General features: G+C 44.8%; 1 protein-coding gene across 1 annotated transcript in view; it reads left to right on the top strand.

Moving 5' to 3' along the window:
• Positions 1-206: 206 nt before the first annotated feature.
• itgb5 (integrin, beta 5) overlaps positions 207-22,892 on the top strand; it is a 56,286-nt gene continuing 33,600 nt past the window's right edge. Inside the window, exons 1-10 of the mRNA XM_015965748.3 lie at positions 207-601; positions 1,125-1,210; positions 1,677-1,884; positions 1,960-2,209; positions 2,619-2,787; positions 3,532-3,693; positions 6,193-6,288; positions 6,373-6,462; positions 10,815-10,949; positions 22,100-22,274. Coding sequence (XP_015821234.1) covers positions 541-601; positions 1,125-1,210; positions 1,677-1,884; positions 1,960-2,209; positions 2,619-2,787; positions 3,532-3,693; positions 6,193-6,288; positions 6,373-6,462; positions 10,815-10,949; positions 22,100-22,274 — 1,432 coding nt within the window. The 5' untranslated portion in view covers positions 207-540. The remainder of the gene's footprint in view (positions 602-1,124; positions 1,211-1,676; positions 1,885-1,959; positions 2,210-2,618; positions 2,788-3,531; positions 3,694-6,192; positions 6,289-6,372; positions 6,463-10,814; positions 10,950-22,099; positions 22,275-22,892) is intronic.

The raw sequence follows: 22,892 nt of genomic DNA, 5'->3' as shown, positions 1-22,892 counted from the left end.
AGATATGTTTTGTTCTTTATCTATTGATGCTTAGATCCGAGAGTTTGCAACAGAGGAGGAAATTATGTTTTCGAGTGATGTTACTGAAAAAGGCATCGCTGGTGGTCACTGATTTTTAACGAGATGGTGAACTGCTGAAGATAATCGATTGTTTGTTTTGGTCGTCCGGAGCAGACGTGGAAGAAGGCGGAGTGCCCTTTTCCGAGGTTCCGTGAACGCAGCTGTTTTAGAAGGGGTGGATAGATCAACCGGACAAAGCCGCGGAGGAAAATTACCGCTGCCCTGCAGGGTTCGGTTAGTGTTTTTCTGGTTGTCCTTCCGCTCTAGGTTAATCTCACTGTACTCTGGGATTATCTGGGAGCGGGAAACCACGCCATGGTTGTGTGGGAATAAGTTTGGAAGCTGCGGTCAGTTATGTGAGAAGAAATCTGGACGTAGAAGTGTGCAGGCGTCCAAGCGGAAAGTTAATAGAAGCGGGAGCTGTCGGTACGATGGGAGCGTAAACACGTCGGTGTGCTGAGAACGGAGCCGTGATTCACCATGTGGAGAGCCGCTGTGTGCTGCCTGCTGCTGCTGGAGAACTTCCTCCGATCCGCCCAGGGTAAGAACCACCAGCAGCCGGGTCTGGGTGCTTGGGTCCGGGCAGGTAGGAGCAGAAGCTGCAGGACAGCAGATGTTTGTCTTCTGATCCAGCCAGATATCTCCTGGGAGGTGGTTTTAACAATCTCCTGGTTAATGTTCAGTCAGCTGTTGGAATAAAGACGCACTGATTATATGTAAACAAGCCCAAATAAAGGTCTCAGCTGTAATCATTAGCTTTTAGCCCATGTTGGAGAAAAACATCAAACTAAAGCAGAGCAGGTATCATCATTGGTGTACAAATGGAAACGGTCTGTTTATGAATAATGTTGGGTTTTATTGTGTGAACATTTAGTTTTTGACATTGTTTCCACCTTCACCCAGTTTGTTTTATCAGCTCTGGGTGATTTTATTTAGTTTAGATACATTATATCTGTGTCGTATTTCAGCTGCAGTAGGGCAGAACAAAGATGTGTCCACTGCTGTGTTGCGTTTATGGATCTGCACTGCTTTCCCAAGGCCTGTCAATCGTTTCCTCTCCTCAGGTCTGAACTTGTGCACGAGCGGCAGGGCTACTTCCTGTGAGGACTGCCTGATGATCCACCCCAGCTGCGCCTGGTGTGCACAAGAGGTGAATGGCTTTCATCATGCACACACCTGCACTAGGGACGGGCATGCAAACAGCACTCCTGTTTTACACCCAGCTCTAAACACGAGGGCACTTCTGGGGTTGTTGGTGTCTTGCATGATTCCTGCTACAGGGACAATCATGGATTTAATGATAAGTTACGTAAAGCGTCACCATTTGGAGCAACAAAAAACAGCAGAATGAGAAATTGCATACTTCTGCGATAAATTCTACAGAAGCTATGGACTTACATGCACATGCCACTAGAAAAAGACTGCTGCTGTTCTGATTCATGCTATCCTGGTGACTGATCCTTTGAAAACACTAAAGGCAGGAGAGAGAATTTAGTCATCTTTCCTCCAGAGTGTTCTGGTGTTTCATTTGCTGACATGAAAAGACAAATCTGTTTTACGTTTTCCTAACGAGGATCCACTAGCAGTAACGAGCGCTGTTTCTGCCCGTACTGCAGGACTTTGGGAGGAGTACCTCTCTGACATCGCGGTGTGACCTCAGCCTGAACTTGCAGAAGAGGGGCTGTGAGGCGCGTTTCATCGAGTTCCCAACGAGCAGCGCCTCCATCCTACAGAACACACCTTTGAGTTCTAAAGGATCTGGATCGGCCCAGTATGATGTTGTCCAGATTATGCCCCAGAAGATCTCCTTAAACCTGCGGCCAGGTGAGAATCTGCACTTTTCAGGGGGCAAAGCGAATGTCTCCGAGTGGACCAGCTGATGAGTTCTTCTCCATGCAGGAGACCAGACGTGGTTTAGTTTGCAGGTGCGGCAGGTGGAGGACTACCCGGTGGACCTCTACTATCTGATGGACCTCTCTCTTTCCATGAAAGATGACCTGGTCACCATCCTTAACCTGGGCACCAAGCTGGCACACGAGATGGGGAAGCTCACCAGTAACTTCAGGCTGGGCTTCGGCTCGTTTGTGGATAAAAACATGTCGCCTTTTTCCTACACAGCACCCAAGTATCAGGAGAATCCCTGCAACGAGTATGAAGCAGCTATTCATATAATATAGCTTTATTCATGTGAAAACCGTTGCCATGGTTACTATTGACCTCGTATTCCAGGAGATAATTGGAACTGTGGATGTCAGACAGGGATGCTTTTACTGGACCAATACCCAAGCTTTAATTTGTCCAGTAGTGTTTATGTGAGGGGAGGTAGGGGTGGGGGTGGGGGGTGTTCACCCTGGAGGTGACACCGGAGTGCTCTACCATCACGCATCACTTCCTATCTGGGTTAGGATGTGCACACACGTGTTCTGAGCATTGGGGCTAGGCAGAGGATGGTACTGGTGATAAAGATATAAATAGAAAGGATGAGTTAGTACTTGTTACCATGGTTACGTGGCATCTCTTTCCTCCAGCCTCAACATGAAACGTGGATTTCTGCACAGGTACAAGCTGTTCCAGCGCTGTGTCCCCAGCTTCGGTTTCCGCCACATCCTCCCTCTGACGGACAAGGTGGACCGTTTCAACGAGGAGGTGCAGAAGCAGGTGGTGTCTCGGAACCGGGACGCACCAGAGGGTGGATTCGACGCCATCCTGCAGGCGGCGGTTTGCCAGGTGACCGTGTCTCTGCTCTTATCAGTGTTGTGACTGCTGCTCCTGCAGCTGGCTGTGGGTAAAACTGAGGCAAAGCTGCCGCGAGGCTGCAGCACCAGGAGGGTCAGACAGGAAGTGGTCCGGTGCAGCAGGTTTAAAATCAGGCTGTCGTGGTTTTCTGCTGCTTTAGCTAGACGACACTGTCGCATAATAAATGTGACCTGATGGAGAGCTCAGAAGAATTAAACAGTGGAGCTAAAATGTTTAATTTCTACCATTTCCCAACAGAAACAAAATAAACGTTGGTGTTTGGCGCACTCCCACACGTGCTTCACATTTGGTTCCAGTTTATTTTATTTTATTTTTCAAACAAACATTTAGCTAAACTCCATAAATCACACGTCCTCGGTCACAGAGCCTTATCTGTGTGGCGTGCTGCTGAAGGCTGAGCTCTGTTCCCGACCTTAAACGTTGAAGGGCGTTGCACAACAACAGCAAGTTGTTCTTTAGAAGCTTCTCTTTGCACCGTCCACAGCTCTGTTGTGTGCTGACCAGAACAAAAGGCCTGGCAGCTGATTGGCTGCTGGGTTTTCATCAGTCAGCACCCTGCCTGCTGATGCAGTTCACCATGACCGCTCCAGCTTGTTGTTTCGGTCTGTTTGGGTGTTTTAAGATTCATGAGTTGTGGAAAATAAAACCCTTAGACTTAGTTACTTTTCACATGAAAGTCCAGACTAGCAGCTGACTCGGATGTTCTGACAACAGGAGAAGATCGGCTGGAGGAAAGGAGCCTACCACCTGCTGGTTTTCACCACAGACGATGTCCCACACCTGGCTCTGGACGGTCGGCTAGGCGGCCTCGTTCAGCCGCACGACGGACAGTGTCACCTGGATGAGCGGAACGAGTACAGCGCCTCCACAAAGATGGTAAAACGTCTGCAGTCTGTCCCAACCACTATCCTACCACCGAAGGAGTTAAACAGCTGTTAAATCAGAATGACGATCCTTTGTACACAAAGCTCAGATTTCACTTTTGTTCTGAAAGCACTGATTGAACCTACCTGCAGTCTAGATGCGTGGCCTAGTGATAGGATTTAAAACATAACGATGCTAAAACACGCCAGAATCCACCAAACGGCTTTTCCCGCCTTCACTTTTACCAGCAGGAGGAGGTGGGTGTAGTTATGTGGAAATGTTCAACTCCGTTTATTTATAAAGCGCCAAACCACGCCGAGTCGTCTCGAGGAGCGTCGCGACGTCAACTCCCAGTAACCGCCAGCTTGGCGGCTGTCAGTGCAGGCTGGCGATGACGTCGTGGAGCAAAACAGTTCAAGTGAATTATTAATTAACTCCTTATGGACGTGTGAACCTAATAATATGGCAAGGAAATATCATTTTAATCCAAACCTTGACAAGTCTCTATTGTTCGCTGGGTGACCGACACGGATCTTTTCCCTGGGTGGGGACGAGGGATGGTCTACCGCGCTGCTGTCAGAGTCTCTGCAACTTCCTGGTTTTCATCAGCTTTCCCCTCGTCGCCTGAAGAAGATTCACTTCTCATGCTTGTTTCACTGAGAATGCTCTTCCAAAAGCTGTTTCAGCTGTAATGAATTAAATTACATGTTATTTAATAAGCCATAAAACAAAAGATTCCATAGTAAATATGAAATCAATCTTATGGATCTGTGAGGTTATTTTAACCAGAAGATTGGAACTTTTTATTGCAGGGATTAGATAACAACTTCGTATTCACTCAGAGACAACAGAAGAGAGAGAGTCAAGTTTTAAAAGTTTAAAGATTTATTACTAACAAATAAAACTAGACTAACTTTAACACTAAATGTACGGTGTAACTAAGGTGAATGAGACGGAGAATGGTGTAGTGTGGAATGTTGCTCAGAACCAGCCAATCCGAAGAAACGATTAGTTCTGATGGGAAGTGAAGGTGATGTCTTCGTGCTAAGCTTTGATTAGGAGATTCATAAACACATTCAACGCCATTTGTCGGTCTACATACCCTTGGCGGAAGTCCCCATTTAGATCAGGAGGTGTAGAGGTCCAGCTTGACCTTGTGGATCCAAAGCCTGCAGAAACAGCCGTGGCAGCCGACCACCAGTCCTGAGATACTTCCGGGTCACGACAGTTTTGTTGGCATCTAGCAGGACCCTAAACTGGGTCGTGATGGTTCAGCTTTTATTCTGAAAGGAACCGGTGCAGCAGGTGGAACAGCAACAGATTTTATCCAGCTTGTCGTTGGTTCTTTTGGTTGAAGAGGAAAGTTATGGATTGGCCACTCCGACACTTTCTCTAGAACGCTTTGAACTGGCGTTAGAGATGGCGTGGGCATAGTTTTATACTTCAGATGTTTTGGTTTATGGTCGAATGAAAAGATGACAGATTTACCAAGCACCACCAAAACCACGCCTCCGTCAGATCTGGCAGATTCTGATTGGATCAGTAAAGTAATGTGTCATGTCTTTTAACGCTACGTGTGATCAGTCCTAGTGGAAACATTTAAAGTCATATTACTTATTATATTCTATAGGATTATAATAAAGTAATTAATATTTTGATTTCACAGATTGGTCACATCTTATTATTGACTAACACTTTGTTTGATTAGCTTTATTAAAATAGAGTTCTTTGATTTATTGAAAGGAGAGAGTCCTTTCTTCATTCTTCTCTTGAGCTGGAAAGGAAAACAGTTTAGAAGCAAATGCATGAGACCTTGAGGCCATATCTCATGCAGACTAGTCCTGTGTCAGAAGAGAGGGGGAAAATGACTTTTGGTGGAAAACAGTCATTTCATTCCGTTACACAGCCACTTTTTCAAACGCCGTGTGAACGGAGAGGGAGCGCACGGGAGCTGGAAAGTTTGCAATGCTGTCCATCATCTGCGGGAAAACGTTACCATGTAAACAACAGAGCTGTCATATTGCCGGCTTGTTTGGAGACAAACACAAAAACAGCTGTTTGGAGATGATAACATGGAAATGAGAAAAGCCGGGACAACATGAGATCCATCTAACTAAAGTTATTATGTATCAAGACATGAAAAGAGCCAGAAGGACCGCCTTGGGAGTTCTAGTGTTAAGCCAGTTGAGTTTCTCTAGGAAACCCAGCAGATTGCATCGAGTCGCTGACTTGTCTCAGCGACTTCACAGCAATCCCCATTCCACAGACTCGTTCCGAATGGTCATGAAAGCAGTCCCCAAACCCGCCGGTTCCTTGTGTGGGTCGGGTCACAGGTCAGTTGTTCTGATCAAGCAGCGGCTGGTCTTCCTTCTTCTCTGTTAGCTGCGTGTCTGTAAGCTGGACCAGCAGAAAGCTGTGTTCAGCTGCAGAAACCCAAACATCCACCACGACACTGCAGACCCGCTGGAGCAGGTGAAGCGCTCACGATGGTGGTCATGTGTTTCTCTGCAGGACTACCCGTCTCTGGCTCTGCTCGGCGAGAAACTGGCAGAAAATAACATCTTCCTCATCTTTGCTGTGACCAAAAGATTCTACGTTATTTACAAGGTATTGTGTTTTCTCTTTCCTCCTCTGGGAGAGGTTTGCTTCTGCTCTCCGACACTCGCTGACTTCTTTTATCTCCTTACAAAGAATTTCACTGCTCTCATACCCGGAACCACTGTGGAGATCCTGGACCAAGACTCCAAGAACGTCATTCAGCTGATCGTCAATGCCTACAGTGTGAGTAAAAGTCCGGGGTCGTGTAATTAGCCTCCAGTAGACTCAGGCTGGAGCTTTCATGTCTGAGCCTCAGACTAAAATAACCGTGATGGGCAGAGGGTTTTCAGCAGATGTGCAGGAGCATGGCTGACCTGATGAAACATCTGGGGTGGGTCCACCACACAGTAGAAACACGGGTTATGTTCAGATGACTCGCTTTTCCTGGGAAGAAGTGGGCGTTCCGGACTACAGATTAAATGAGCTGTTGGGAATATTAATCGCCGGGCTCTGCTGTGTTGTGGTCGTCGTGGAAACAGAGGCAACATGCGTACACACCCAACAGTGTGAGTTGTTGAGCACAAGCCAAACCTGTAGGCAGCAGTAGTCCCCCAAATCCCATCTTGTCAGAGCAGCTGTCCATCTCCCTGCGTCACTTAGAACACCGAGCTTCATGTGCAGGGTCAGAGGTCACGCCCTCATCACCTCTAGGTTCCTCCACACTCACAGCTCACTGCTGCAACAACGCGGTGCCACTCGACGGCAATGGAACCTTACCCGCACCTCTAGATCTCCTCCATCTTGGTTGCCATGGTTACTGGTTAAGTGCCGCCAATCAGATGGCTTTTTTACCTACAGAGTTTTCAGCAGGTCCTTCTGTTTTGTCTATTTATGACTGTGTGTGTGTGTGTGTGTGAGAGAGATAGGATGTTTTCCAGAAACACCTTTTGTTAATATTCTATGCAATTTTCATTGAGACCTCTGGATTTTACAGCATGGAGACATCCAGTGGGCTCACCCCGCGGTCAGACCACGCAGTACGTAGATGATCCCTGCACGCCTCAGCTAGCAGGTGAAAGTTCATGTTAGGACAGCCAGAAAAAGGGCGCCAAGTGTTGTTTGTTCAGGCTGCAGCAGAAAGCCTCTTCTCTTCGGGGGAGGGGTTAGTACACACAAGATCAAAGTAAAGATGCTTACCCACAATGCACTTCACTGCGTGATGATGTCAGCTACACCGTTCCAGCCGTCGGCACGGTGGCGGGTGTGAGTCCCATCTGTGTGGCGGCTGAAGCCTGTACTGAACTGGGTCCCAGTGTCCGCTCACATGGTGCTGACATTAACACGGGGGTGGGAAGAGTGGGGCAATCATTTAATCACGTTGGTACCAGAGCGTTCTCCATCAGAATATTTCTGTAGGTCAACAAACACGTCCGAGTGAAATCACCTCTGACTGGCTGTGCTATCCAAACGCCAGGGAAGTCATTAGTGGTTGAGGTGATCGTGAACATTCCTCCTCCTGTCCAGACATGCCAGACCCGGGGATTCTGGGGGCTTTTTGGACCCCCCCCCCCCCCCCCCCCTGTGCCACTGGACTGAGTCTGAGCTCAGACCCGGTATGTGTTCTGGACCCTGGTATTCCCACAGTTTGTCCCGTTGTGTGTTCTTCTGCTTTGTCTGGTCTCTAAATGATGCCAGACTCGTCTCATGATGAGTCTTTATGAAACAACACAACCAGAGGGTGTGTGCTGCTGAACGTGTCTTTTCTGGGGGTGTTCAGATTTCGCTTCTGCCCCATGAAAGGGGGCGGAGCTGAGTTGAGTCTGAGCTCAGACTTGTCAGAAACATGGCGTGCTTCAGTGTGTGAGAAGAGTCTTTGGCATGTGAGCGTTCCTGCCCCAGAGCCAGAGGACGTTAGCGCAGCGCTGTTTCTCACCGTGATGTTGACACGCACAATAACAACCCGTGTTTGTACCTGACACACGGTAACAGGCAAGCTGCTGATCCTCGCAGGTGTGTACGACCTGCATCATGCATAGCGCTCATGGTTGTGGTCACATTAACTGTAAAAATGTGCCAAACCAGAGAAACTCATCCCTGTTACTCAACCAGAGAAGCCGCTGGCATGCAAACTTCATCTCACACTTGTTTTAAAGACCAAGTTCACTGAGAAACAGTTTTTTTTTTTTACTTATGTTTGAAATATGATCATCACTCCGAGTTACACGTGCAGGCTGAATGTGGAAATAGTCTTCTACCCCGTTTGCTGCATTAGCTGCTGATTAAAAGATAGACGAGGGAACTCCGTTTATTTATTTAGCCAGTGATGGTGGTAACTTCTCTTCCTGAGGTCCACACCATAACGTCCATATACAATAATAAAGCATTTATCATTAAAACAAACATTATTAGTACTTTACAGGTTTCATGTGCTGTGTCTAATACATAATAGACATTCAAAATTAGATGGATTTTCTTCTGAAAAGGTGCCGTTCTTAATTGTTTTTTAAAAGAATACGCTAACGCTAAGGGCAGTTTATTGCATATGGAAATGGCTCGGTAAATCATTGATCTCTTTAATATATCAGTCTTTGGATGAGGCAGATACGGTCATCCTGAGACTTAAGATTGTATGTTTTTGGGTGTTTTTTGGTGTGGTGCTTTGGGTGTGGCCTGTTTGCCATGGGGGGGGGGGGGGGGGGGTACAAGGACTCACATCATCCATCTATCAGCAGGACAGAGTTACAGCTACATGTCATTCATAATATTACCAGTTATTGTATTTTGCCAAGCAAAAGTAATCTGTCATGTTAAGCTAACTTCATGATGTGAGTGAGAGTAGCGAAACCAGCTGCATTTCTAAATAAAAGCATGTCATTTTGGTTTCACGGCTCTGGGAGAGGGAACCGGGCCTGCCTGTCCCATCCGCCGCAGGTGAAGCTCACCGCTCCGCCCACCTCACAGCCGTCGGCCTGGGTTATGCAGATGGGATTGTGTGTGTGTGTGTGTGTGAAATAACGCCAGTTCGATGATTAGCTGCATGTTGTCCAGTAGCTAATACTGGCCACTCGGTGCCCTGCGCACTGTGCGTGATGCGCGTTTATAGGGAGCCGTGGCACACTGGGAAAAAACGGCAGTACCGGTTTTTCAAAGTAAAAGAATTAAAAAAGTTTTGTTATATTTAAAGCCATTGTAAACAGTGATTATGGTTAGTATACATCAACACAAATATAGACTATATATGTCTCGTATTTACACTGTTTTAATGTATATACAAACAAATGATTCTTAATGTAGTTTAAACTTTTTTATTTTATCCTGAAGGTGTGGCGGCTTTTATCCACGGGAAAATACACGTAGTGGGAACCCTGCATTTACATACAAAAACGCCCCTAGTCAACCATATTTGGTCACGATGCGTCCTCAGCACGAGGGAATTCCCTGGGTATCCCCCCCCCCCCCAAAAAAAAATAAAAAAAAATAAAAATATAATTTTGACAGCAAGAGACACTGGCTGCCGAAGTGCGAAAGAACCAAACCGGTTGCAGAGGTTATAAACGTGGTCGGGACAGAAGAGAGGTTTCTGCCAGGAATAAATAAAAAGTAGAATATGATCAATCGTAGAGTAACGGGTTGTTAAGGAGTCGTTCTGTTCGCAGCTAGCTTTATTTGTAAATGTTATCTGAGAGTGCAGCCTCTTCTGAGCTGTCATTCAGTCTGGTTACCGTGGCAACGCAGCATGCGTGATCGGGGAGCGGAGGAGGTTCTGGCAGGTTCTCTTGATTGTAAAATATTTCTCGTGCGGTTTGTCTGTCGCTCCACAAAGGGTCCCGCATCACAGCATAGCTCTAGAAACGTCTCCTTCAGGGAGACCCGTGCGCTCACACAGCATGCGTTCCCTCCAGAGTGGGCGCGCTGCCAAATCCTCCAACACAGAACAGTGCTGATGTAATGTCAGATTCCTGTTGGTTGCGTGTGTCTTTTGTTGGATTATGCACCAATTATGCAAAAAGGCTGTTTTCCCTCTGACATAATTATTTATTGGGTAAAATACATGTTTGGACCTTCAGTACTGCAGTTCCCCGTCCTACCACTAGATGCTGTTCGTACGCATTGTTAGAGTTGTTCTTATATTCGGGAACATTTCTGCACACACGTACAAATGGTAAATACCTCACAATGCAATACGCAGAGATCTGCTGGTAAGTACAGTTGATAAATGAGGACCCAGGAGAGAACAGACTAGTAAAAGCTAACGATTAGCATTAGCAACTCCACCACACTGCAGAAGTTCTCCAGGCCAGTGTTATTTGTGGAGATAAACCATTAACGTTGCAGAGCAAACAGTCAGTGGTAGAGTCATGTAGCTGTTAGCCAATCAGAGGAGAGATGTGTGAATATCAGGAAATAAGACTACAAATCCTGTCATGTTCTGCTCTACACTCCTCTGACTCACTTCTAGTTCCTGAAACAGAAGCGCCAGAGCTTTTTTTCCACAGAGATCAACTCACAAGACATTCATTTATACCAGAGACCACTGCAAATGGGTTGGAAGAGAAGTGAATTTAGTCTTTAAAATGAAACCTTGTCGTCCTCAGAACATCCGTTCTAAAGTGGAGCTGACGGTGTCGGACCACCCAGAGGACATCAACCTGTCCTTCACCGCCACCTGCCAGGACGGCACACCGCTGCCAGGCCTCAGGAGATGTGCAGACTTGAAAATAGGAGACACAGTAAGGTCCTCTTCCAACTTTACCTCATCCTCTAAATGTTTTATCATCTGGTGGTCCTTAAAAACCTGAGTGTGTGCTCCTGTGAGACTTTTTCCTTCCAGGTTATAAAATCTTTATTAGTGTCTTTTTCTGTGCTGCTGCCTCTTTCTGTATTTTAATTTTGAAGTGAACATCTGCAGCTGGTCAAACTGCACAAAAACAATTCAGTGATGTGTGCTTGAAGAATAATGCTGTTGTGCAAAAATGTTTATAGTACTAATGTCTCTAACACACACACACACACACACACACACACACACACACACACACACACACACACACACACACACACCTGCACACACACACAGACACAGACACCTGCACAGACACACACACAGACACCTGCACAGACACACACACACACACACACCTGCACAGACACACAGACACCTAGACACACACACACCTGTACAGACACCTGCGCACACACACACACACACACACACACACACACACACACACACACACACACATACCTGCACACAGACACCTGCACGGACACACACAAAGGTGTTTTAGTTGATGTGGAGCCCAGCAGAACACTAAATCTGAGCACCGTATGGCTGTGTTTTTAAAGAGCTATACAAATAAAGATGATGATGATGATGATGAGCATTGTCAGGATTAACATAAAAATCTGGGTTCAGTCATGACTGTTTGAGAGTACCCGAGTGGTCCGAGGACCCGGCCCTGAGCAACACCACTCTAAACTGAGAAACTGACTATCGTGCTTGTGGGCTTCATGAGGACGACTCTCTATGTTTGGGGCTGTACATAATTAAAAAACAACATGAGATTGCATCATAGATGATCATTGTAATGATTTGTACCACGTTAAATTCATGACGATAATCCAAATCGATAAATATATTTTTATGTAGCCTGTGACTCTCCGGTTTGTCTGATTAGACCAAGATTAGTTCTCGACTAGACCCTAATTCTAACCCTAAACACCTTAAGCAAAATAATAGAAAAGTTAGTCAACAAACAGCTAACTCACTATTTGGAATCCAGCAGTATTATTACCCCGTGCAGTACGGCTTCACAACTGGCCATGGATGTGTCTCTGCAACACTTAAAGTACTGAATGACATCATATGTGCCTTTGACAACAAGGATTATTGTGTAGCTGAGTTTGTTGACCTGGCTACAGCCTTTGACTCTGTGGATCATAACCTTACAGGCTCAAACATACAGTACACACCAGAAGTTTGGACACACCTTCTCATTCAACGTGTTGACTTTATTATCATGATTACGTTGGGGGATTCTCACTGAAGGCATCACAACTATGAATGAACACAAGTTTAAGTACCTAAAAACAACATGTTATATATTCTATTTTCTTCAAAAAGCTGCCCTCTGCTCTGATTACTGCTTTGCACACTCTTGGCATTCTCTTGATGAGCTTCCAGAGGTAGTCCTTCAAGACTGTTCCCTCAGGTTGTTACAGTAGTAGAACCCTTCTTATCTTCACTCATTACTCATCACTTCCAACAACCAGCGCAGTTTAGGTTCTAGGAACCTAATCTCTATGGTTACTCCCAAAGCTCACAGCTCCTTTGGCCGCTCCTCATTCCAGTTTGCTGCTTCCAAGACTGGACTCTGCTGCAAAATTCACTGAAGCTCACTACCTACATTCTATTATCTACCTTCAATAATTCATTGTGATCAGTAGTTTCTGATTAATGTACTTCTGAGTACTTAAAGACTGTTTTATGTCTGTTTTGATTGCTTGTACATATTCCATATGAGAACAGCCATTTGTCTGTTTTGATCTTATTTTTATCTTGAATGTTTTTATTTATCTGTTGTTCTTTGATGTCAAGCTAACTACTGTATGTGTCTGTTGCTGCTGCCTCTTGGCCACATTGTCGTAAATGAGAATGAGTTAAAGGGACTTTACTGAGATTTGAATTTTTATGCTCGTGATTGCCCCCTCAGGCCAATTGCGTAAGGGCAGCTTCAATAGTAGGCTCGTGCACGAGGCGCGCATGCTGTACGTGCACACTCTTTAACGAAAATAACAGCTGAGACAGTCCCGTGTGTGTGTGTGTGTGTGGGGGGGGGGGGTCCGGAGGACAGGAGAACGTGCAGCTAATTAATTATATAATTTGGTTCTGTATCTTTCTCTTCAGCACAGCCGACAAAGGTTTATGATGGGTCAGTCCTCCTGCATGCTCAGATCATTCCCTTCCCTTGCTTGAAAATTTGTTCCAAAATGAAAGTTGAACCCACATCTTTTTTATCTGTGAATTCAATGCCGTTCGGCGAGTCTCAAATAAAAATTTGGGCATCTTACTGTAAAAAAAAATATACCATTAATGTAAAAAATAAACTCTAAATAAACTATGTTCACATCCAGAATCGAACCCGGGTTTCCTGCATGAAAGTCCGACATTTTACTAGACGAGCTAAAGCGCCAGTGACATCTTTTGTATCTGTAACATTTATATCCTTCATGACAGCTAAAACAACGTTCAAAGAATGGTTCGGAGGGCTATGCCTGGACGTGAACGCGCATGAAGCAGCCTGCTTGACCCGAGCAGCTCTCTTTTTCTGTGATTTTACAGAAAAACAGGCAATCAGGCTCATTCTACAGGACCAGGGCATTGCAGGAGAATGTATGAAGAAGAAATTTCTTATTTCTATACATGTTTTGGCTGTCAAACTTCCATAATGCCCCTTTAATAATAATAGTAATATATTTGATTTATAAAGCACTTTACATTCGAAACAAATCTCAAAGTGCTACAAAGTTAATTTAACCTAGAAGCTCTGGTAAAAAGATAAGTTTTAAGACCAGATTTAAAAGCACCAACAGTCTGTGGCATCCTCAGATGCCCTGGGAGGGAATTCCAAAGTCTGGGTGCAGCTGAGCAAAAAGCGCGATCTCCCATGTTGCGACGTTTAGTCTTTGGAGGTTTCAAAAGATGTACTGATGCAGAGCAGAGGTTGCGTGTGGACGTCTGTGAAAAAAGAAGTTCTTAAGGGGGGGGGGGGGGGGGGGCAGGCATCCCCATAAATACACTGGTGCGTGAGAAGGGCAACCTTGTAATCAATTCTAGATGAAACAGGGAGCCAGTGAAGAGATTTAAGAATGGGCGTAATATGGTCATATTTGCGTCCTCTCATCAGGATCCTAGCAGCACAGTTCTGAGTATACTGCAGCTTTTGAAGGATTTTTCCAGTAGTCCCAATGAGAAGTGCATTGCAGAAATCCAGCCTGGAGGAGACAAACGCATGGACAAACGTTTCCGCGTCAGCAAACGTTAGTGCTGGATGCAGTTTTGCTATATTCCTGAGGTGGAAAAAAGATGTTTTACACAGATGCTTGACATGGGCCTCATACGTCAAACTCGAGTCCATTTTAACCCCAAGGTTTATAACAGATGTTGACAGTGGGATATCCTGACCAGAAAAGGTATTACAGTTGATGTTAGATGACCTAACCTGGTGTGAGGTGCCTACTAAAATAGCTTTGGTCTTAGAGCTGTTTAGCTGCAGGAAATTTTGCCTCATCCATGACTTTATCTCCTCCAAACAGATGGTCAAAGTGGATGATGGCAGAGTAGACGAGGAGGTGGAATTTATCCTGAGATAAAGCTGAGTATCATCAACATAACAATGAAATAAAATACCATGCTGGCTGATGATATGGCCCAGGGGAAGCATATATAATACCAACAAAATCGGACCGAGCACAGAGCCCTGAGGAACACCACAGGTGGCATTGTGTATAGCAGATTTAGCTTCTCCCAGGGCAACATGCTCCGTTTTTTCAGTAAGATAAGATGAGAACCAATTGTAAACAGAGTCAGAGTCCAGCAGTGTGACGTAATCTGTGAAGCAGAATGTTGTGATCAAGAGCTGGTCAATGACCTGGAGAGAGCTGGGACCTCAGAAACAAAGGTTACTCTAGTAACACACTTCCTCATGGATTAAAATCCTGCAGCGCTTCAAAGGTCCCGCTGCTTAAGCCAGCACATGGCCAGGCCTGTCGGAAGTTTGCCAGAGACCATCTGGATGATCCAGAGGAGGACTGAAGGAGTAGGATGAGTAGTTAGTCACACAATCCTCAAAGATGTTTTTGTCACATTGCCAACAGTTTCAAAGCTTGTTGCTTTGAAGAAATGAGGATCAGAAATGTTCTGGTAGTTTTGTTAAGTCAAAGTGAAGGAAAAATCCTTTTGCCAGGAAAGAAAGGAAGCAGCAACAGAAGTGTCTGAATGGCACTAATACTAAAACCGGCTCATCGGCACCCACAAGGACAGAACTGGTGCTTTGTGTCAGAGCAAGGTGCCGTTTGACGTCAGATCCGAACAGGATCACATAGAGAAGAAGGGTAAAAAAAGTTTGGTTTTATCACAGCGATCAGAAGGTTTGAGTCTGGAGGAATACCACCTGTTCTTCTTTTTATAGATTTCTATGCTTCCTCGATGGTGGTGGTGGGGGGGTGGGGGGGGTACCTGTGGGCGGTGCCTGATATCTGGAAGGTGATTCTGTTGCTGACATCCAGTCCCACAGCGAGGCTCAGCTGTGAGGAATGCTTTCCCAGTCTCCAGCTTTGTTTAGCTGGGATGGTTTAGGATGGGAACGGGTGGTGGTGGTGGAGTTCAGGGCTGGATGAACGGGGGGGTTACTGGACCTTCATCATACCTTTTGTCCTCAGGGTTCGTTGCTGTTGTCTGCTGGGTGCCATGGGTCCCCGTCTTCCTGAGAAACTGAGCTGCCTGTTGGCGCTGATGCTGCATCTTAATGGCCTGACACAAAGGCAGGCAGGGGGAGGCCTGAGAAACTTCACACTCTGAATGAAATCAGCTGGCAGCAGCCTGAGCCACCATGCCAAGTAAAACCAGTTAATGACAACATCCCACATGCTCTTTATTATGGTCATTCATCCAGATAAGCCCAAATCATTAGAATTTAGGTGTGTGTATGTGCTCGCGCGCACGTGTGTGTGTGTGTGTGTGTGTGTGTGTGTGTGTGCTCGCGCGTGTGAGTGTGTGTGTGTGTGTGCGCGCGCAACGTGTGTGTGTGTGTGTGTGTGTGTGTGTGTGTGTGTGTGTGTGTGTGTGTGTGTGTGTGTGTGTGTGTGTGTGTTTTTAGCTCATTCACTGGTTTTGATGGCAGCTAATTGAATTCTGGTTGGTCATGAGAAATCCATTATCAGACTGGTCTTCTGGGTTTTGCCACAAGATAAAAAGTTTCTGTAAACATCTGCTTCCTGCTGGGGAGTTCCTCCCCCGTACTGTCCTCTGTTGTCCTGTGGAGACGCATGACTGGTTGGGAAGTCTCCACGAGACTCACATTTACAGTCAATTATATTTTGCGTCTCGTTCAGTTGATGAACTTCCTGTGCTTGAGCAGAGGGGGTTTCTGGACAGCATGTGACCAAGACTTCTATGTTTTGGTGCTGTGTGGAGGAGAGAGCGAGGTCTGCCCCCTTATATGGGGCTGAAACTCATCCATACATGCAAGTGTGTGATGTTCCTTTAGAAGACCCAGATGCATCGGCTGCTCCTTCATGTCTGCTTGAGTCTGACGGCTGTGCTCAACCACGATAGTTTCACAGCGAGCTGCAAGTCCAGAGGTCAGCGTTCATTCTCGGAGAGGCAGGGGTTTTATTTCTCCACCTTCTCACTGGCTATCACAGCAGGAAGGAAACAACCAAACATATTTATTTATTTATTTATTTAGGAAGTGGGTCAATACATATTAATGAACATTTCAATAAATGTAAATATGCCAGATTATAGCCTTGGGCTAATTTCCATCTGCAGACCCTCCGGCAGGTTGATGTTAGACACAAAGTAGTGTAAACATACAGAGATAGTATTTACAAGTCATGTGACAGAGACAAAAACTGTCATCCCATTATACAAACACAAACAAATGTCAAAGAAAGTGGACACAGAGAACAACATAGACAGCAATAACGGAAACACATCAATTGTATTGCACAAACCCCGATACTGCATATGCCCTGACTGTCGTGAGATTACATTCACCCATTAAACTAGCAGTTGTTTCCCTTTTAATACTGTACCAACTCTTTTCCCGGACAAATATGAAATATAAATATTAGACATGATCACATGTTTGTGTGTCCCTCAGCCGCTGTTTTAAGCGACTCTTAAAGATGTTTAGACTGGTACTTTCCCTTACAGATAGTGGAAGACTATTCCAGAATGTCACTCCCTGGTATGACAGAGCAGTCTGTGAAAAGGTAGTCCGCCTGAATGTCAGTTCACAGTCACCTCTAGCAGTGGCTCGAGTCAGTCGAGACCCGACAACACTGCTAGACTTTTGTTTAATAAAATCACTCATTGGTGGTGGCGCCAGGCCATGTATAACTTTATATATTAAACAGGCCGATTTAAATAATTTAAAATTAGTAAAATTTAAAAACTTGTATTTATCTAAAATTTGACAGTGGTGATATGAGAGAGGTTTTTTATCTAATATTTTCAATGCTCTTTTGTAGCATACTTCAATTGGCCCAATAGCAGCCGAGCTCGTATAGGACCAACTGGTAATACAATATTCAATATGAGCCAGTATCATAGAATGCAGGAATGTAATCGCTGCCGTGTGTGTTAATGACGATCGGATATATCTAAAGTTCCGTATATTAACATTAACAGTTTTCACTACTTTACTAATATGTTTTTTAAAAGTTAATTTAGAGTCTAATCGCACTCCCAAATACTTAAACTCCTCAACATTAATTAATTCATGTGCACCCAAGCAAACTTTTCCTGCAGCTACGGTTGTCTTAGGTTTACTGAAAAACATTGATACGGTCTTGTTAAAATTAAGGCACAGGCATGAGTCATTCAGCCATTTTTGTAAATCACGTAATGCCAGTGAAAGCTGATGGGCTGCATCATCCGGAGTTTCGGCTTGCGTAAAAATTACTGTATCATCAGCATACATAATTGTGTCCACATTTGTACATACATTAGGCAAGTCATTTACATAAAGTGAAAATAACAGGGGACCCAAAATTGAACCCTGGGGAACACCTTGCATGCAGTTAAGATAGGGTGACTTGCTATTCTTTATTTGCACACATTGTTTTCTATCTGATAAATAAGACTGTATCCATTTAACAGTATGATTACTAAAGTTAAATGTCGACAGTCTAGACCAGAGTGTATGATGATTGACAGTGTCAAATGCACGTTTGAAATCGAGAAAAACTGCCGCAACACAACGACTCTTGTCTAAATAAGATTTCACTCTCTCAACAAAAACACAGACAGCCGTTTCAGTTGAATGAAGAGTGCGAAATCCAAATTGCATAGGATGCAAACCCGGATCGGAATCATTAAGATGTTCAATGATAGATTTAGCAACCCACTTTTCTGCTACCTTTGAAAAGATGGGCAGTATACTAATAGGTCGATAATTAATAGGGTCTATTTTATCACCCGATTTATAAATTGGTGTTACTTTCGCCACCTTCCAACTCAAAGGAACGACTGCCTGCGAGATTGATAAATTAATAAGCTGGGTCACAGGCACCAAAAGACTAGATTTATAATGCTTTAAGAAATTTGTGTCAAATCCAAAGTCATCCTTTGCTTTAGAACTTCTTAATTTAGATATTATATTTTCTGCTTCACTTTCCGTAATTTTCTGAATATTGAACTTTGAGTCTGGTAAAGAATCTTCCTCTTCGGTGCCGATATTCCCAATATTTTGTCGATGGTCATCAGAATTAGAAAACAACTGTGCAATTTCATTAATGGTACTTTGGAAGAAATCATTTAATTTAGTAGCTAGGCTAAGTGGTTCTGACACTAGTTCACTGGCAAATTTAAGTTCAAGGTCCTTCTCTGCATTATGCTTACTGTTACCAAGAAGTTTGTTAATATTTTCCCAGATTAGCTTACAGTTTCCTTTGGCATTATTAATTACAGTCATGAAAAAATTTGCTTTTGCCATTCTCAAGGTTTGTGTGACTTTATTCCTTGCAGATATAAAATGTAATCGATCAGTATGTAATCCAGATTGTAACGATTTTTTGAGTAACCGATCTCTAAGTCTCATAAGCTGTTTACACTCAGTATTAATCCAAGGCAATGAATAAACTCGTTTCTTTAAAAGGCACTCTTTCTGAAACTGTGACAAGACCCCTTTAATAGCAGAGTATACTAGATCACAACATTTATTAGTGTCATCATATGTTAGTATGCTATTCCAGTCCAAATTATTTAGAGCAGCTGTTAAATGTGGCTCTTGATTTTTGGGAATGAATGCTTGTTTTATATTCGTCCTTTTACTGAAACATCTCAGTCGTTTTTTAGTTAGCTTTCTAGAGAAGAATATGGCATTGTGGTCCGACAAGCCAGTCAAAAAGTTATATGTTTTTATCATTCTATCCGGTTTATTAGAGAACACCAGGTCTATTAGAGTTCTAGAGCGATTTGTTATTCTAGTGGAATCATTGATCATTTGTTGTAAACCAAAATTATCTGTGATTTCTTTTAATTTCTTTCTGTCGCTTATGTCATCCCAATTTACATTTAAGTCTCCCATTAGGATAAGTTCATTACTGATGTCACAAGAATTTAGAAGTGCCTTGAATTGGTCATAAAAATCCACTTTCGCTGAAGGTGGGCGATAAAGACATAAAACAGTAAATGACATTTCTGCTGAGAGTGACACTTTAACTCCAACACATTCAATAGAGATTTCATTAGGCCAGATTATTTGTGTACATTTTAGAGAGTCCTTCATATACAACAACACCCCACCCCCCTTTCCTTGATGCCTATCTTTTCTAAAGACATGATAACCTTGTATAGTTATCAGTGCTTGTGGAGAAGAGGGTGTGAGCCAAGTTTCCGAAAGTCCCATAAAATCAACATTTGAATTAACGAGAAGATGTTCCAGTTGTTCCCTCTTAGGGGCCATGCTGCGTATGTTCAGATGGCCACCTAGCAGCCCTTTGACCTTATACTGTGGATCCCAAATAGTCCTAGCTTGATTAAGAGTCCGAAATAACTTAAACAATCGATGCTTTTTAAACACAGGGTTCCTCTGTATAACCATAGGTAAGATAGGTTGTGTTGACTTACTAAGTTTAGTTGTAATCGGGCTCCGCAGAGTTGGTATTAGACTAGGAGGCTGCTGTAGACCTGGAAGCAGGGATGGTGTTAGTCCAGGAGACTGCTGTAACCCAGGTACCAGTGGTGGTGTTAGTCCAGAAGGCTGTTGTAGCCCAATTGGCAATGGTGGTATCGGTCCAAGAGGCGGCTGTAGCCCAGGTGGCAGCGATGGTGTTGGTCCAGTAGACTGCTGTAGCCCCGGTAGCAGTGATGGTAGCCCAGGGAGCTGCTGTAGCCCTATTGGTAACGATGATGTTAATCCGGGAGGCTGCTGTGGCCCAGGTGGCTGCGACGATGTTAGTCCTGGAAGCTGCTGTAGCCCAAGCGGCATTAACGATGTAAAACCCGGATGCTGTTGCAGCCCAGTTAACAATGATAGTATTGGAGCCTGAAGCTGCCGTAACCCAGGTTGTAGTAATGGTGTTAGCCATGGTAGCAGTGTTGGTGCTAGCCCAGGGAGCTGCTGTAGCCCAGGTAGCAGGAATGGTGCTAGCTCATGAAGCTGCTGTAGCCCAGGTAGCAGTGATGGTATTAGCCCAGGGAGCTGCTGCAACCCAGTTAGCAGTGACTGCGTCAGCCCAGGACTCTGCTGCAATCCAGGTAGTAGCGATGGTGTTATCCCAGGAAGCTGCTGCAGCCCAGATAGCAGTGGTGGTGTTAGCCCAGGGAGCTGTTGTAACCCAGGTAGCAGTGATGGTGTTAGCCCAGGGAGCTGCTGTAGCTCAGATAGCAGTGATTGGGTTAACCCAGGCAGCTGCTGTAACTGTAGCACAGGACTTGAGACAGGTCCGGGGTTACGCTCAACATCGCCAGCCAGAAGTATTATCAACAGGAGATTCACAACCCCCATGTATGATCTGGATACCGTTTTAGCACATTGACCTGGGGGCGGCCTAGCATGTCCACAATCCAGGATTCCTGAATACAAAAGATGTTGGCTCCTCTTGGCTGGGTAGAGAGTTAAATTAACCATTTTCCGTGGATACATTAAGCTGAAAAAAGGTAACAAGACAAGAAGAGACCAAGAAAACATGGCAAAATATATAAGATATTTCTTTTTTTTCGGCAAACACACAGGACCTGCCTGACTCTGTGGCTTCACCCTGTCGGCCATGTTTGTTTTTTGACAAACAAAAGCATGCATGCTTAACAACTTAACAAATAAAACAAGTCAACACCGAGTCCTGTGGCTGTAAAGCAGACCGAGCCGTCAGCCTCCACAGTAGTGCTGTTTGGGGCGTCTGTATTGGTATCAGAGACACTCAGCTGGTTTAACTCCCCAGTGAAAACTCTTCTGAGTGCTGATTTGTTCAAGCGTTGCCGTGCAAACGTTTGATCCGCAGCCGTTGAAGGAAAAGGCGTTTACCCTGCAGCCGATCCAAACCAGTCATGCTTGTTGGGTCTCTTTCATCGTCCTGTCCTACACTCTTCATGACTGTTTGGCTTCAGGATAATAATAATAATAATAATAATAATGAGCTAAAGGTTCCTACATGTAAATACAAGTCTAAAAGTCCTTTTGGAGATTGTTAAAAGGCAAATTTCTGGTTATGATTCTTGGGAACGTCGTTCAGATCAAAGTTGGAAGGATTTGACTTTTTATCCCTCAACTCTGCAGGGTGTGTGTGTGAGTCTGGATATGGGTGTGTACGCCCGTTGGAGTTGGACTCTGGTGCCGTCATCTCATAGCTTCAGTTCTGATCCAGAGAGGCTCTGAGCCAAACCAGAAGAACTCGGCTCGTCCTCTTCTTTATGCACACTGATGACGGTATATTTAGAGAGTACAGGAAGAGGGTCCTGACGGTGGGGGGTGTTGTCTGGTCAGGACTTCCTTCCTCAGACCAGCAGAGTGGGAGTTGGTTCTGTGGCCCTGTTTCTGCTCCTCCAGGATCAACAACACGCTGAGATGCCTTCAGACAGGGTCATGTGGAGTTCACATGCACTGGATGACTGCACACTCTTGATTTTCTCTCCATGTTTCCTCCTTCATAGGTTTCATTCAACGTGAGCGTGGAGGCGAGGAGTTGCCCCTCTCACGGTGCCGACCAGACCTTCACCATCAAGCCGGTGGGGTTTAAGGACCGCCTGGAGGTGGCTGTGCATCATAAGTGTGACTGCAGCTGCAGCTCAACCGCACAGATCAACAGCAGCACCTGCAGCTCCATCGGTACCAAATCCACCTCTCAGATCTAACCTGAGTCCGTTTAGACTGTCACTGACCCAGTGATGCTAGGTTTCACAAACTCCAACAGGTGTCGGAGTAAAACAGAAAAGGTTGAGAGTCAAATTAAAGCCAAACAGCTTCATATAAACAAAGATGTTCCTCTCAGAGTGTCACCACTGGTATCCCCCCCCCCCCCCCCCCCCTCGTCCTGATGACCCCTCCAAATGGAGCTACAGGAAGGGAACCACTTTAAATTTGGAATCTGTCTAGGTTCTGCTGCGGTGGAAGCATCAGCTGCTCTCCAGCTTGTGGTTTCCTACAAACGTAACATTTCTATTGGCATGATCACAATTCAAACTCATAATTAATTTCATTTTTTAATTCATGAAACAGGAAGAGACTAAAACAAACGGGCCTGACTTTAGGCAGGTTCCTGTTCTGCAGAACATCTGAACACACGGTCGTACATTTCTACAGAATTACACTCTCATGTGGATTTGTCTTTCAGATGAAACAAAACTGATCTACAGACCGATAAGTTAAATGTTTTTTATTTAACACCAAACCAACTTTTATTAATGATTCCCCTGAATTTATAATTAAAGAAGTAAAACAAGCAAT

The sequence above is a fragment of the Nothobranchius furzeri genome, chromosome 14 (assembly GCF_043380555.1).
Source record: "Nothobranchius furzeri strain GRZ-AD chromosome 14, NfurGRZ-RIMD1, whole genome shotgun sequence".
Taxonomy (NCBI): domain Eukaryota; kingdom Metazoa; phylum Chordata; class Actinopteri; order Cyprinodontiformes; family Nothobranchiidae; genus Nothobranchius; species Nothobranchius furzeri.
The sequence above is the reverse complement of the archived record's forward strand: the minus strand, read 5'-3'. Positions and strand labels throughout refer to the sequence as shown.